The 17,161-nt window shown below is 44.3% G+C and overlaps 1 protein-coding gene across 4 annotated transcripts; it reads right to left on the reverse strand.

The window, feature by feature from the left end:
• Positions 1 to 425: 425 nt before the first annotated feature.
• Positions 426 to 9,093, reverse strand: FAM183A (family with sequence similarity 183 member A). Of its 4 annotated transcripts, XM_027537555.1 has the most exons (5): positions 8,688 to 8,719; positions 5,618 to 5,677; positions 5,010 to 5,097; positions 1,833 to 1,936; positions 426 to 624 (listed from the first exon to the last, which is right to left on the reverse strand). In XM_027537555.1, the coding sequence occupies exons 2-5, from the start codon at positions 5,642 to 5,644 to the stop codon at positions 514 to 516; spliced, it is 330 nt and encodes a 109-aa protein (XP_027393356.1). In that variant the 5' UTR covers positions 5,645 to 5,677; positions 8,688 to 8,719; the 3' UTR covers positions 426 to 513. The 4 variants fall into 4 exon arrangements, with proteins under 4 accessions (XP_027393356.1, XP_027393353.1, XP_027393355.1 ...); XM_027537552.1 differs by lacking the exon at positions 5,010 to 5,097 and having other exon boundaries at positions 8,688 to 8,927; XM_027537553.1 differs by lacking the exons at positions 426 to 624; positions 5,010 to 5,097 and adding an exon at positions 631 to 756 and having other exon boundaries at positions 8,688 to 9,093.
• Between the last annotated feature and the right edge of the window lie 8,068 nt (positions 9,094 to 17,161).

Genomic DNA, 17,161 nt, shown 5'->3' on the forward strand with positions numbered 1-17,161 from the left:
CTGTTAAGCATCTGGCGCTGGGGTGTGCGACGGGACTCCCAGCAGACTCCCTCCCTCCTTCAGTTCCCTGCCTCACACCCATTCTGTCCAGAATCCTGACCCCTCTCCAGAGACCTGGGGGGACCGGGCTCTGTGCTCAGAGGTGTCCCACCCAGCTCACATTTTGTGGTTTCCTCCACCCTCTTCCACCAGCTTTCCATCTTCTAAGCACTGGCTTCAGTTTTCTTGGTTGCTAATGTTTCTCATTTATCTTTTAAAAAATCAATTTATTGTCTTTTAGCGGGGTCTAGAAGGCAGAGGAGATATTGTATACATTTAGTTTGCCATCTTTAACTGGAATTCTCTCGCTGGTTTATAAGATTAAGGATGTGGACTGGTGCACTTGGGCAGAAGGGAGAAACGTGAGACTCTGGACACAGAAATAGTCAGATCAAGGCTTAAAAGTGTCTTTATTTACCCAGGCAGCACACGCTTTGGGCATTAATGACAAGGATTGCCAGGGCTGAGAGATTACTACTTGTGGTGATCGTCTTCTCCCAAGCTCCACATTTTAGCCTTGTACAGAGTGATGTCTTTGTAGACCCTGAAGTGGTTCAGCCTGCGGTCGTCACGTTGCGGGTTGACCTAGAGAGGAGCAGGCAGATGTCAGAAAGAAGCCTGTGGGGAAGGGGGAAGACCTTGTCTTGTAGGGACCTGGACTTGACTCAGGTCCCAGTCTCCTGATGTGTGGCCCCTGGTGCTTTTTCTTGCTAAACCCTGTTTGTGAAATGAAGATGACATAATCAGAATTAAAAGACAAGTGCGACAGGAAGTTCTTCAAGTCTATTCAAAATCCTGTGATCCTGTGTTTCTTTCTTAGGAACAGAAGCCCTATATCATTTAGGGAGATCATACTTTGCCAACAAAGGTCTGTCTAATCAAGGCTATGGTTTTTCCAGTGGTCATGTATGGATGTAAGAGTTGGACTATAAAGAAAGCTGAGCACCAAAGAATTGATGCTTTTGAACTGTGGTGTTGGAGAAGACTCTTGAGAGTCCCTTGGACTGCAAGGAGATCCAACCAGTCCATCCTAAAGGAAATCAGTCCTGGGTGTTCATTGGAAGGACTGATGTTGAAGCTGAAACTCCAGTACTTTGGCCACCTTATGTGAAGAGCTGACTCATTTGAAAAGACCCTGATGCTGGGAAAGGTTGAGGGCAGGAGGAGAAGGGGATGACAGAGGATGAGATGGTTGGATGGCATCACCAACTTGATGGACATGAATTTGAGTGAACTCCGGGAGTTGGTGATGGACAGGGAGGCCTGGTGTGCTGCGGTTCATGAGGTCGCAAAGATTCGGACACGACTGAGTGACTGAACTGAACTGAACCGATGCTAAAGACTGCATTTCCAGGCTCCTTGCACTTAGTGGTGCTTTTCCAATCAATGACACAAATATGTTACTAGCATTCACATTTTCCAGAGAAGGGGACAGAACTTGGAGATGTAGGTGACATGCCCGAGACCACTCTACTAACAGCTGGGAGAGCAAACTCAGGCCATCTGTCCTCAGCAAGCTTTGTTTAATCCACACTTGGCGGTATTCACTTTGTACCAGGCACTGTGTTCTAAGCACTGTCTTATCTAATCCTTGGAACAATTTTATGAGAGACATACTGGATTATCTCCATTGTACTAGGAGGAATCTTAGTCACAAAAGAGCTTAGTCACTTCCCAGGGTCACACAGCTAGTACATGGTAGCCAGAAAAGTCCAGGCATCTGGCTCCAAACTCTGTTTCCTTAACCACCGCTGGATTACCGCTGACCTTCCAAGTAAAGGAGACCCACTTACCAAAGGCTCAGAATCCCATCCAATCTCTTGACCTTCAGTCTGTGTCTCTGGGTATTTCTTTCTTGGTCCCTGGGCAGCGTGGTGGATAAGATTTAGAAACCTGGCTGGGAGATGAGGCAGGGGTTACAAAGGAGTCAGGTTTGGGGACCAATGAGAGATGCTGTGCCCTTGACTCTGGCACATCCTCCTGGCAGGCAGAGCACCAGCCTCAGAGGCTTGCCTAGACAAGACACAGGCATCTGGTTCTTCCACACATCTCTCAACAAACATCTGTTGAGAACAAACTCTGTGCCAGGCACTGTTTGGGCCCTGGAGGCAGAGCAGAGTGAGATAGACATGGTTCCTGGTCTCCTGGTAATGTAGACTGGGTGAGGGGGTCAGGGGATGCAATATACAAGTATAAAAACAAACCCGACATGTACTCACTGCTGTATTTAAAGTGGGTAACCAACAAGGACCTACTGTATAGCACAGGGAACTCTGCTCAATGTCAGGTGACAGCCTGGGTGGGAGGGGAGTTTGGGGGATAATGGATACATGTATATGTGTGGCTGAGTTGCTCTGCTGTGCACCTGAAATACCACATTATTAATTGGTTATACTCCAATATAAAATGGAAAGTTAGAAATAAAAAGAAAAACAAACCACGTAGAGGCAGGCAGTGATGGACACTGAAGACGGGAGTAGGCCGGGGGCAGGGGGAGGCAGGGCTGGCTACTTAGGATGACGAGGGGAGGCCTCTCTGGATGCCTTGCCGGTGCCAGCCCTGAGAGAGGCAGAGGAGGAGCACATCACAGGCAGAAAGAACAAAGGCCCTGGGGCATGAGCAAGTTTGGGCAATGAAGCTGCAGAAGAGACAGTGAGGAGCTGGACTATAAGAAGTGAGGTCAGATCCTTCTGGATTGAAATCAGCATGGCTGTCAACACCAGGTATATTTCTAACTCTACACCTTAAGGACTTAAGTAGATTTCATTTTCTACCTTATCCAGTCTCTGTTTGAGGGAGGTAGTCTGACAAGGGGAGGAAGCTGGCTTGTAGTCAGACATTCATGGCCCTTCTACTACTAGCTTGACCGGTGGTTTAACTTCTCTGGGCCTCACTTTGCTCATCTGTAAAATGGGAGGAAGATATCTACCTCAGCAAGATGTTCGAGAATGGAATTAAAAAATGAAGGACTGGGCACTGGGCCGATCTAATCCTGAATACAAGGCGGCTTGTAATGAAGTCCTTACCACCTGCTTTTTTCCTTATTGCTACAAGTCCCCAGCTGGTATACTTTGCTCTAGCCAGGCTGGTGTCTCCACTACAGATGGAAATCTCACTTCCTTGTTCTCTATCAGTCTATTTCCTTGTCTGTCTCCACGATGCTATGAAATCCTCACTCCTTCTGCCCACCCCCATTTCCCAACCCTTCCTCCATCAAACTCCACCCTAAGAAGGTAGAGGGGAAGGAGAAAAGCTTGTCAGCAGAGTTAGGCTTCCTATCAAGTATCTTCTTCCCCTATTCTTAAATGTGGCCCCACTTACCTGTATTATCACAGCCATGCCAAATACTCCCAGTTCTTGGCCATGCTGGTGTCTCATTTCTGTGCTTTCTCGTGTAACCAGAATGTCCTTCCACATTCTTCTGCACCTAACATACTCCACCTCACCTTCTCCAGGAGCAATTTCCAGAACTTTACTGTCTGAGGTGGGCACCTATTTCCCATGCTGCTGCCATCCCAATCTAGCTCTCTGTTTACCTGGGTATTTACATGTCTGTCTCTTTGCCTATGGTATGACATTCCCAGCCCCATTCTAGTGACTATCACCAGGTAATAATGAAAATAATATTAATAACATGTCCCAATCACTATGTACTAGATACTTTTTTTTTTAACGTAAATACTATTTAACTTCAAAAACATTTCAGCATTCTAAACATACAAAAAAACAAACAAAAAACAGAACGTTGCAGATTGTGTTTAGTATAGAAGGTTCTTGAACTTTCACTGGTGCTGTGGCTCTTGGCTTTGCTGACAAGAGTTCTACGGTTTTTGTTTTTTTTTTTTAAAACAGTTTAAAACTACCGTACTTCAACTAAAAAGGATCCAAAACACTTCTCTTGCCAGCTGACCCCCGCCCCCTTTTCCACAGCTAAGAATGGCAGCAGGATGCTATGTCACTATATACAAAAACAAGCCAACCTGAAGCTAAACAGATGCCCACTGCGGTGTTCACAGGTCCAGCCCCACAGTGCACGCCCTGAGCCTGCCCCTCCAGAAGGCATCACCCCCACAGCCTCCACACCAAGCAAGGAGCTTGACGTCAAGAGTGTGCCTTGGTTGCTTCTTTTTACAAACTATAGATATGTACAGTTGAGAACTCGGGATTTCTAGCCAATGACCATAGAATTAACACACCACCTTACAGATTAAAAAAAAAAAAAGTGCGAGAAACATCTTTAAGCCTTGTCACAGCAACAGCAAAGTGCACAGAGTGAGGAGAACATGAGAACTTTTCGTTTTAAAAATGTTTGGATATATGTACAACTTTGATACAGTTTCCAGGTGCTCCAGATACCCACGGCCACTTCCTGTAAACTGCTGGCAATTACTAGAGCCCTTGGAGAGACTACGATACGATCATGATCCAATCGGGTAGTTAAACCTAACGAGGGCAACAGACACGTCTTGGATGAGAGGTGTGTCAATCACAGCGCTCCCTGCTCTAAGGTATTCACAAGGAGACAGATCAACAGCTTTTAAAATTTATCCTCCTCCTCCCCTTCTTCCTTCTCCTCCTCTTTGTCTTCCTTTTCCACTTTTTTCCAGGCAACTTTATCAGGACCTTTGGCGCCATCAACTTCCATTTAGACCTAGTCTGCGACATCCTTCTCATACTTCTCCTCCAGTTTTGCTGCCTGGTTGATGTATGGCTGCTTCTCCCTGTCACTTAAGTTATTCCACATCTCGCCTAGCTTCCTTGCCACGTCTCTAATAGAGATGCCAGGGTTTATAGACTTGATCTTGGGGCAGAATTCAGAGCAGAATAGGAAAAATCCAGATGGTGGTCTCTTGGAGGCATTAGGGTCCCTCTTCTTCTTGCCTCCCTTAGTTGGTCCGTAATCCTTCATTTATCGATCATAGCACATTTTATCCACCTCTGCCATTTCATTGAATTTAGACTTCTCTTACCTCTCGGAGCATTTCTTGGAAAACACAGCAAATTTGACAGGGACCTCAAAACAGGGACAGGGTTTTTCTTATGTTCCTCTCTGCACGTCTGCACAAAGAAGACATAAGCAGTCATCTTGCCCTTTGATTTCTTGGGATCACCTATAGCCATCTTGACTGTATTGTTTGCTAGTCTGGGCAGCGTGGGGCCCTAGATACTGTTTTAAACACTTGCAATATATTGTTTAATTCTCACAACATCTCTAAGAAATAGGTTCAGAAATGTTAAAAAAAAAAAAAGTGCCCAAAGTCACACAGTTAATGAATGGCAGAACCAGGATTTGAACTCAGTTAGTAGAACTCCAGAACCTGTGCTTGTTATCAGCTAAGTATTGGATGGATGAACAAATGTAATGTCAGGGCCATGAGGAGCATGTTTTTTGGCTTGACAGTTAATAAACTGGCAGTTTTGAAAATGCTGGTTTCTCGTGAGTTTTGTCAGTATGAGTTCAGCTTTCAGATGATCAAACAGAGGACTGAGGCCTGCCCTAAGGAACCACTACCCTGAGAGTCTCCCAGCCAGCTGCCTCGGTCTCTGTCTCAACATCATTCTCAAATCCTGGACTTACCATCTGCAGGTTCTTCCAGGTTATCATGCCAAGACATGGGCTTTCTGGCGATTGTGTGAACTGGAGAAAAACAGCATCATAGGTTTAAGTTAAAAAAGTTTCTCCCTGGCCTTTCTAAGACACTCCCTATGCTGGGTACCCATTTAGCATTTTTTGAGTGTCTGTCCAATGTCAGATATTACGCTGGGCACTAGGGCATAGGATCTTCAAGGACCTCACAATCTGAGAGGCACTGTCCTGATGATGGCCACCAGCTATGTGTGGAGACTTGAATTTGAGTAATTTAAATTTAATACAATTAAAAATCAGTCCCACAGCTGCATTTCAAGTGATCAACAGCCACATATGGCTACTGGCTGCCATTCAGATCAGCACAGACAGAGAACATTTCCATTATCTCGGAATGGTCTCTTGGACAGACTGATCTATGGAGCTGCAGATGTATCAGGCAGCCAGAGATAGTGATATATACCCAGGAGGCCATGTGGTACCAGGTGGAGGATGCACAGACATCTATTCAGCTCATAATTACTGATGCAGTGGAGGTAGGGCTGTGAACAAGACAGAGAAGGTCCCTGTTCTCCCCGAGCTTTCACTCTACTTGTGGTGATGCTCAATAAACAGATGTATAATATCAGGCAAATATAAGTAAGATGTGCAACCACATAGAGCACATTATATGGATAAACCCATGTTGATGGTGGGGCACAGTGTGGGCGATGTGTCTCTAAAGACAGACGGAGGAGCAGAGTCCTGAATAAACTTGCTGTGTGAGATACATGGGGAAGATCCAAGAGTGAGCTTGGTGAGTTAGAGAAATATCAAGAAGCAGAGTAATTCTGGTGGAGGGAGCTAGGTGGAATGGAGTAGTAAGTGAGCAGAGGCCAGAAGGAACCAGTGGTCTCCATGTGTTTTATCCCTATCTCCTACCAGTAAAAAAAACCAAAAACTTCCACATGTGTATATTGATATAGTCTCTATGCACTATTGTCCTATATTAACAAAGCATCATTTCTTTCTTTATACATAAGTATAATGATAAGTAAAAATTCTAATATTTCCTCACTTAATCCCAATGGATCATATTAATCATGTGCCTGACGATTGTGAGCTGAGAGACCAAGCACCTTTCCTAGGAAGCCTGGACACTGCTGGAAGGGATTATGAAAATTGTTGAAATGGGCCAAGCTTAAACAGAATTGGATGTTAAGTGGTTTTCTTGAAATTAGTAGTTGGAGGATCCAGAGGAAAACCAGGTTATCATAAGCAAAATGAAGATATACATTTTCTGTACTCTCATCCCCCACCCCCAACCCCCAAAGGTAAGTATGTGAGGAGGTGGTTATGCTTAAATACATGACTGTCCTAATTATTTCACTGTATAAATGTATATTTAAATGTCACATGGTATGCATTGGAGGAGGAAATGGCAACCCACCCCAGTATTCTTGCCTGGAGAATCCCAGGGATGGGGGAGCCTGGTGGGCTGCCTTCTACAGGGTTGCACAGAGTCTGACACGACTGAAGCGACTTAGCAGCAGCAGCAGCAGCATACCTTAACTATATGCAAATCTTATTTTAAAATAATGACAATCCATTTCTTCTACACAGCTGGGCTGCAGTGGACTACAGCTAATCAGGTCCAGGACTGGGAGGTCTTTTCCCATTGGAAAAGACCCTGATGCTAGGAAAGATTGAAGGCAGGAGGAGAAGGGGATGACAGAGGATAAGATGGTTGGATGGCATCCCTGACTCCACGGACATGAGTTTGAGCAAGCTCCAGGAGTTGCTGAAGGACAAGGAGGCCTGGTGTCGCAAAGAGTCGGACATGACTGAATGACAAACGACAAGGGCTGGAGGAGAATTCAGAAAGAAGAGAAAGTGAAGAGATGGGGGAATAGCATGGTGATTTAGGAATTCCACGCATTCAGATATGGTGGGACAGAAAAGAGCCTGTGGATGCTGCAGAATAGACACTAAAATGTTTATTAAAGGAACAGGGTGCGGGTAAAGGGGAGTTGGGATAAAGCTGAGTGAGCAGCAGAACCACATCCACAGGGGCCTTACGTTCTGATCAGGGTAAACCTCAGCTCAAAAGCTGTGGGGCCTCTGAGACAGCTCTCACCAGCCATGGCATAGGGGAGGGTTGGAGGGTTGGGCCTGGAGGGAGAAAGAGAGTTAGGAAAGCATCAGATCAATGCAGGCAGGAGTGAGGAGGGCCCTGCTGAGGCTTCGGAGGCCAGATGGAGAGAGGGCGGAGCTAAGTGAGGATTCGCAGTCTTGCGCGATGGCGTCTCCCATTGAGGCAGGAACGTGGGAACCCTCCTGTGAGAGAAACGCTAAGGAAAGGAACAGTACGGTGCCTACTGAGCTGTGTGGAGTGAGAGAGAGAGAGACTGCGGATGACTCCCAGGCTTCTAACTAGGGAGAGAAGAGTGGCTGTGGTGCCTTGTGCTTAAAACAAGATCTTCTGGAGTAGCCACAGGTGGGAGAGGGGTGCGGGATGAACCAGGGAAAGGGAGCTGGGAGGTGGTTGTGGACGTGGGTCTGGGTCTCCATTTGAGACACAGTGGCCTTTAGAGGGAGCTGATGTTACAGGACCAGATGAAACTGGCCCAGGAATGTGCAAAGGGAGAAGAGTTGGGGTGGGGCCACTTAATTAGGGGGCATTTAATTAATTGGGCCTTGAGTCTGTGCCCCTTAAATTTTCTGAAGGTCCTCAGACAATATAAGAAGATGGAAAGAAATCCTTTAACTTATCAACAACAAACCAAAACACATGCAAAACACAAAACCCTGCAAAATATTTCAAAAGCAAATTTATAAAGAACCTTTCAAATTCGTTACAATAAAATATTTAATCAGGATGTGGATGCATTTTAATACATCTGTTTGATGTGATGGGGAATGAGACCCCCTCCCCAACCCCAAAGTCATAGTTCTGAAATGTTGAGAATAGGGGCGAGGTCAGAGGAGGTGTCTCTTACTGGGCTCCACCCCGCACCCCCTGCCCCGCACACCTGCCGGCTCCTTCCCTCTTTTCCTCCCTCCGTCCGGTAGCGCCCCTCACCCTTGCGGAGTGGATTCACGTGATACTGCGTGTAGAGTTTCTGGGTTCGTAGCTCTTTGAGGTACAGTTCCCGCAGGATCTGGTTCTGGTGGACCTCATCTGCGATCGCTTTCTCCTTCTGGTGTCCAGCCATGGCCTTGGCTCTGCTGTGTCCGGTCAGTACAGCGCCGCCTCACCTCGCCAGACGCTGCCAGGCCAAAGGCTGTTTCCAGGCAACAGAGTCCCAAGCCGGCTCCAGGCAACCGGTCCTAGCTCACCCGCCTCCCTTAGACCTCGCTCCTGCTCGCCCATCCCCCAGCCCCAAATCTTAGAACGCCCTCTTTGGGCGCTCAACCCACCTCCCCCAGCTTCTCAGGACATATCTAGCCTGGTTACAGAACCGCTGCCCGACACTTGCAGAAAACAGACTCGCCATGAAGTGACCAGTCAATCCTAGAGGAAATCAGTCCTGAGTATTCATTGGAAGGACTGATTCTGAAGCTGAAACTCCAATCCTTTGGCCACCTGATGCCAGGAACTGACTCACTGGAAAAAACCCTGATGCTGGGAAAGATTGAAGGCAGGAGGAGAAGGGGATGACAGAGGATGAGATGGTTGGATGACATCACCGACTCAACAGACTTGAGTTTGAGGAAGCTCTGGGAGTTGATGATGGACAAGGAAGCCTGGCTGCTGCAGTCCATGGGGTTGCAAACAGCTGGACACAATGAGCGACTGAACTGAATGATAAAGTGACAGACCCAAGATGTAATGGGCTTAAGATTCAGCCTCACCTTGACTAGTCATTTCCTGAAAAATATTTTGGAAGGAGTAAGAAACCTCTCTACATTAAAGCACATGTCCAAAATTGAGACCCTCTATGTTTATCTCTGCATATAAGTTAAATAAGCAGGGTGACAATATACAGCCTTGACGTACTCCTTTTCCTATTTGGAACCAGTCTGTTGTTCCATGTCCAGTTCTAACTGTTGCTTCCTGACCTGCATATAGGTTTCTCAAGAGGCAGGTCAGGTGGTCTGCTATTCCCATCTCTTTCAGAATTTTCCACAGTTTACTGTGATCCACACAGTCAAAGGCTTTGGCATAGTCAATAAAGCAGAAATATGTTTTTCTGGAACTCTCTTGCTTTTTCTATGATCCCGTGGATGTTGGCAATTTGATCTCTGGTTCCTCTGCCTTTTCTAAAACCAGCTTGAACATCAGGAAGTTCACGGTTCATGTATTGCTGAAGCCTGGCTTGGAGAATTTTGAGCATTACTTTACTAGCATGTGAGATGAGTGCAATTGTGCAGTAGTTTGAGCATTCTTTGGCATTGCCTTTCTTTGGGATTGGAATGAAAACTGACCTTTTCCAGTCCTGTGGCCACTGCTGAGTTTTCCAAATTTGCTGGCATATTGAGTGCAGTGCATAATGCTTTCACAGCATCATCTTTCAGGATTTGAAATAGCTCAACTGGAATTCCATCACCTCCACTAGCTTTATTCATAGAGATGCTTTCTAAGGCCCAACTGACTTCACATTCCAGGATGTCTGGCTCTAGGTGAGTGATCACACCATCGTGATTATCTGGGTCGTGAAGATCTTTTTTGTACAGTTCTTCTGTGTATTCTTGCCACCTCTTCTTAACATCTTCTGCTTCTGTTAGGTCCTTACCATTTCTGTCCTTTATCGAGCCCATCTTTGCATGAAATATTCCCTTGGTATCTCTGATTTTCTTGAAGAGATCTCTAGTCTTTCCCATTCTGTTGTTTTCCTCTATTTCTTTGCACTGATCCCTGAGGAAGGCTTTCTTATCTCCCCTTGCTATTCTTTGGAACTCTGCATTCAAATGGGAATATCTTTCGTTTTCTCCTTTGCTTTTCACTTCTCTTCTTTTCACAGCTATTTGTAAGGCCTCCTCAGACAGCCATTTTGCTTTTTTGCATGTCTTTTCCATCAAGACAGGGTCTTGATCCCTGTCTCCTGTACAATGTCACGAACCTCCGTCCATAGTTCATCAGGCACTCTGTCTATCAGATCTAGTTCCTTAAATCTATTTCTCACTTGCACTGTATAATCATAAGGGATTTGATTTAGGTCATACCTGAATGGTCTAGTGGTTTTCCTTACTTTCTTCAATTTAAGTCTGAATTTGGCAATAAGGAGTTCATGATCTGAGCCACAGTTAGCTCCTGGTCGGACACGACTGAGCGACTGAACTAAACTGAACTGATGTTTATCTCACAAACATGGAGAGGTTTCCCATGCATAAAGACATTCCTCCCCATATCACCCATATGGTAAATAACATAGACATCATAACCCTTTCTTAACCCTAAAAGTAACTTAGGAACTTTACAGTTTATTTATTTAAATTTTTAAAGTTGTGGTAAAATACACATAGAATTTGCCATCTGAACCACTTTTAAGTATTGTAGTTCACCACTGTGAAGTATAGTCACACTGTGTGAAACTCATCTCCAGACAGTTTTTATATCCATTAAACAACTCCCCATTGCCTCCTCCCTTTAGCCCTTGGTGGCCACCATTTTACTTTTTCTATGAATTTTACTCCTCTAGATACCTTATTTAATACAGTTTATATTTAAAAAAAAAAGACTAAAAGTAGCCCTAACATAAAGAAAGGAGCCACCCCTGGTTTCAGGAAGCACCTAAATGCTGACTCCAGAGCCTGTGGTCTTCCCCCCAAGTACATTCCATCTATCCACTCATCCATCCCTCCATCCAGAACAGTGTGTTCCCGGTAAATTTAGGTTTGGAGACACAGTGCTGAACGTGACAGATGGGTGGACATGTCTACAGTTTCCTAAGCCCAGCAAGCAACATCATGATCCTTGCTTTAGCTCCTGCTGCTCCATCTCCTTGGCCTGGAAGGCTCTTTTCCCTGTTGTCTGTCTGGGGAACAATTGCCTAATATTTATAATGAGCTCACATGTAATCTTCTTTCAAAAACTTTTCCAAACTGTATAGCCCCTAGTCCAATTTTTCTTCGTGCCATGCTCAACTTCAACTCTGTAGTTCTAGAATACTAAACTTATTTTATAGATCTAAGTTACTTGAGAATAAGAAATGTGTCTGGCCATCTCTGAATTACCAGTACCTGGCACAGTATGTACAGATGCAGGCTTTTGGTAAATGTTTGCTGGCTGACTGGATGTCCAACCAGATGGCACTGTGCTTTTCTTTGCTTACACCATTATATAAACCTTTACATCATGCTGAAATGCAAACAGATTTCATTGTACCTGGCTGAGTTGGAGAAGAACCTCTGTTACTTGTCACTGTGATTCATGCCTGGGTCCCTTTTTCTATCAAGAGTCTAACAACTTCCTGAGTTCTTCAGTTCAGGTGAGTTCAGTCGCTCAGTCGTGTCTGACTCTTTGTGACCCCATGGACTGCAGCACGCCAGGCTTCCCTGTTCATCACCAACTCCCAGAGCTTGCTCAAACTCATGTCCTTCGAGTCGGTGATGCCATCTAACCACCTCATCCTCAGTCATCCCCTTCTCCTCCTGCCTTCAATCTTTCCCAGCATCAGGGTCTTTTCCAGTGAGTCAGCTCTTCACATCAGGTGGCCAAAGGATTGGAGTTTCAGCTTCAGCATCAGCCCTTCCAATGAATATTCAGGATTGATTTCCTGAATATTGACTGGTATTTAGTATTGACTGGTTTGATCTCCTTGCAGTCCAAGGGACTCTCAAGAGTCTTCTCCAACACCACAGTTCAAAAGCATCAATTCTTCGGCACTCAGCTTTCTTTACAGTCCAACTTTCACATCTATATGTGACTACTGGAAAAACCAGAGCTTTGACTAGATGGACCTTTGTTGGCAAAGTAATGTCTCTGTTTTTAAATATGCTGCTAGGTTGGTCATAGCTTTTCTTCCAAGGAGCAAGCATCTTTTAATTTCACGGCTGCAGTCACCATATGCAGTGATTTTGGAGCTCAGAAAAATAGTCTGTCACTGTTTCCATTGTTTCCTCATCTATTTACTATGAAGTGATAGGACCAGATGCCATAATCTTAGTTTTCTGAATGTTGAGTTTTAAGCCAGCTTTTTCATTCTCTTTCACTTTCATCAAGAAACTCTTGAGTTCGTCTCTTCACTTTCTGCCATAAGGGTGGTATCATCTGTGTATCTGATGTATATTTCTCCCAGCAATCTTGATTCTAGCTTGTGCTTCATCCAACCTGACATTTAGCATGATGTACTCTGAATATAAGTTAAATAAGCAGGGTGACAATATACACCCTTGACATACTCCTTTCCCAATTTGGAACCAGTCTGTTTTTGTTAGGATTTTTATTGGTGTCTAAAGAGTATTGATAAAATTACAATGAAGGCAAAACACAGATAATAGTAAGATAACCAGAGTCTGCTCATGGCTAAAAACATCATCATAGAAAAGGACTTCTGCAAAGAACTGAACTTACTTTCAAGCTGAATATTGTTTGGCCATCATCTTGAATTCACTAGATCCACCAGGTTAAGCCTTCTGGGAATCCACAATCCTGGCAATTCTGAACTGTATCAGGTCTGTCCCGGTAGTAGAGAAATAATCTCTCCAGGATAAGATCTGTGAGTCAGCAGGTCTGGTTGAGATTGGCTGGAGTGTTGGTGAGGACCAGAGTCCAAAGGACTAAAAGAAGGGGCAGTAGGGGGAGTAGGGGCACAGATAAAGGAGTAACAGGAAAGGGGAGCAAGACGAACAGGGTGGTAAGCAGTTGATATGAAAGAGACAGGGAAAGAGCTGGGCGTGGATGTCATTAAGGTGGGGTGGCAGGAAGGGGTGACGCTAGTCAGAGGAGGGAGATGTGTGAAGGGGGTGGATGGGGCTGTGCAGTAGGCTGAGGGCTAAAAGACTGAGGATACAGGGAGGAAGGAGCTTTGGGTAATGAGAGCAAGAAGGAACAGAAAGAGGAGGTGGAAGGTGAGCGTGAGATGGGGAAACTGGAGGTAGAAAAAATGACAAATGACTGCTTTCTTGTCATTGTTTCAATGGCATATTTCTAGTTATTCATCTTGTGAAAATAAACTGGCAGAAGCTCACACCTGCTCCAGAACCTATCTGATACACTACCACTGGCACCACCCCATGTTGGAATGCCCATTATGAAGCGTACATACTCCTCCCTTTGGAGCCAATAAGAAGAGTCCACCAACCAGAGCAATGGTCTCAGTTTCTAGGTTGAAGAGTGGTTATGGGAAATGGCAAAGAGGATAAATGGAGTTATAATATTAGCCCCTATTTCTTGGGATAACGTACAGTTTTGCCCTCAGTAGGCAGAGATTGATCCAAGGGCTAGGATAGACTTGGGAGTTGGGAGAATGGATCTAAAGCAGAAATGGTCAAAGTGGGGGAGACGTCAATGCCCCCATGTATTTAACTTACTACATTTTACAAAGCCTTCTCACATCATTTATATCACTCCGTGAAGATGAGGTAATCAGAGTAGGTGACAAAGCAGGTATAAACTAGAATATGGGGCAAACGTCACGAGGTAGGGGGCATGCAGGAGGGAGCACGGAATGACACAGAATACTGACAGTCAGCATGACCCCTTCCCATGTTTCAGGACAGAATCTTGTAGGGGTGCTTTCAAGCAGAACTTTACAATATAGCTTGCCTCTTGGTCCTTGTGGTTCCTTGGTGTTTTGCCTGACCCTCATATGGAATCAGAGACACAGGGGCAAAGCTGACAGGATGACTGCCCAGTCCTGAGTGCCTAATGACTAGGTTTGGACTTTCCTGTTCACTGCCCAAGGCACCTAACTCCGTGTCAGGTGATTTAGGAGGCTGCTGCAACTCCCGTTTTCATCTGTCTGATTTAGCAGTTCTCTCTGCTTAGCAGTCCTGGTTTCTCTGATCACCGTCCAGATCATAATTCCATTTGGTCACCTATTCTCTTTTATAACACTGTATTCTGAGTGTTCTCTCTGACCCAATATCCTTGCCTCCCATGTTTCACACAACTTTTCATTGTCCTCTCTGGAAATCTAGCTACAGGACTGGGAAACTTCCCTATTTCCTCGACTGTTTCTTCATTGTTCGCATCTGCCAGCTTTAACTGTCACTTGGATCTCCCTTGAGGACATTGTTTCCCTTGTATATCTCTTAGGTAGAGATGGCTCATTCTCTCAGACTCTTAAGATGCTTCAGGGTGGGAACGAGGTGTATTCTCCTTGTTCCTTTTGATTCCTTCTAAACCATTATTCCTCTCTTCCAATTAGAACATCCCTTGCTCTTTAGAAACTGGTGCTACCCAGCAGCATTTCCCTGGTACTTTCACCTTCAGATCTCCTGGATACTCTTTTTCTATGAAAATTTTGTACTTGTTGTAAAGTCAGTTTTGAGTCCATCGTCCTTAAGGACTCTAGTGTCTATGTAGATGACCCCACTCAAAGCTCTGGCCTCTCTTTCTTTTGATTTCTTTATCATTAAAGTTCATAACCAACACTCTACTTTCAGCCACCCGTGGTCATACCTGATCTTTTCCATTACTCAGTAATTATCTGGGGACTCTCCTGGTGGTCCAGTGGTTAAGAATCCACCGTCCGATGCAGGAGACATGAGTTTGATTCCTGGTCAAGGAACTGAGATCCCACATGCTGCAGGACAACTAAGCCTGTGCACTGCAACTACTGAGGAGGTGGGCCTCCAAATACAGAGGCCGTGTGCTCTGGAGCCTGGCTGCCACCACGAGAGAGAAGCCTGCACATCTCCTCGGAGCCTGGCTGCCACCACAAGAGAGAAGCCTGCACACCTCCTCAACAAAGGTCCCCATGTTGCAACTAAGACCAAACACAGCCAAAAATAAATAAATATTTTTTTTAAAAAAGTAAACAATTATCCCACTTTTGAAATCACTTGTTCGGACATTGTATTCTCTGACCACTGCTCCCTGCTCTTACATTGTAATCATTCCATTTTTCCCACTTCTCTGGGGCCAGTGATTCACTGACTCTTACTTTGTTTTAATCTGTGAACTCTGATTTCCCTGATTTTATTTCTCTCCTTATCCACTTCAGAATCTATGATTCAAAATGTCAATGACTTTCTTACCCTAGTTCTAAACTCTCCTGCCAGAATATCTTTTTATTGCATTTTCTTGAGTGGGGTACCCCTACCTGAGTGATTCCAACTATTTGACTTGCTTGTGTTGCTGAATGCTACTGGAAAAATTTTTTATACAACCTGGAATATTGGTACTAAATTAATAGTCTGACTTCAACTGTATGCTAAACAATATCCACAAAAACCAATACCCATGAGAATGTTCATGTTGAGAATGTTTGCTTATTAGAGTAAACAAATGGAAAACAGCACATATAAGTATAAATAAGGATTTAAATAAATTATACCACAGTCACACCATAGGGTATGAAAAGGAAATATCCAGAGGCAAAAAATAAAGAGATGTAAAGACTTTAGGTGTTAGTATGGCAGTCTAAAATAGAATGAGTGGTGGAATAGTGAATTTTGAGAAGTACTAGGGCCTTGGTAACACCTATCTGGGTGGAACTAAAAAATCTATTTACATCACAGGGAAATGATAACGTGTCTGACTGGCATCTTAGTGTTAAAAAGTTTCTCTTGAGATATTAAAATCCCATGTCTACCTCTTGCACTGGTTTTGAGTCCAGAATTTAAACTACATTATGTAGCAACCTATCCAATAATTACATTAGTGGCAGGTCAACATTACCTCCAAGGTATTAAGAAGCTGCAAAGCTTTTCACTCTGTAGGAACACTACAGGCTGCTGTAGTGTGGTCTGTAACTCAGGCCGCAAGTTCTCCCAATAGGAAAATTCCTCTGAAGATGAGTTCACAATCCAAAATTACAAGACACATGAGTAAGCAATTCATGTGAGCGGTAGTCAGCAGATACAACAAGGAGAATATTTATACATACTTCACAAGAAACTTGTAATTAAAGTCATAAAATAAGGACTTGAAATTCTAAAAAATGAATGAGATACTAAAGAGCAGATGAAAGAAAAAAAATCAAGAATGAATGATACAGCCATTGATACAAAAGACTCAATGGATAGGGTGAACTTTAGATGGCATGCCACTCTCTAATGCCAGAATGAAAGCTATGGTCATTGAAACAATAATAAGAAAATCTCAGTGAATAGGATAAATTTGACATTGACATTAGATGTCACTGAAGAGCAAAAGAGAGGATAAATGTGAGGGAATGTGTACATTCTGCCTGTTTGCATAATGATTTGAAACTTGACTTGGCCTTTGTGAATATTATACTCTGAGGGAGAGGCAGACAGAATAAAAGAGTTATGCAAATAAATATAAACCCCAATTGTCAGAAGTACTAAACTGGAAAGATGCATGGTGCTACAAGGGCATTAATAGGTACATTTAGTCTAGCTGGGTCTGGGAAGGTTTCCTTGTGGAAGTGAAGTGTGAGATCCTAAATTAGGAGTTAACCGGGTCAGGAAGATCCCCTGGAG

The sequence above is a fragment of the Bos indicus x Bos taurus genome, chromosome 3, assembly GCF_003369695.1.
Source record: "Bos indicus x Bos taurus breed Angus x Brahman F1 hybrid chromosome 3, Bos_hybrid_MaternalHap_v2.0, whole genome shotgun sequence".
Classification (NCBI taxonomy): Eukaryota; Metazoa; Chordata; class Mammalia; order Artiodactyla; family Bovidae; genus Bos; species Bos indicus x Bos taurus.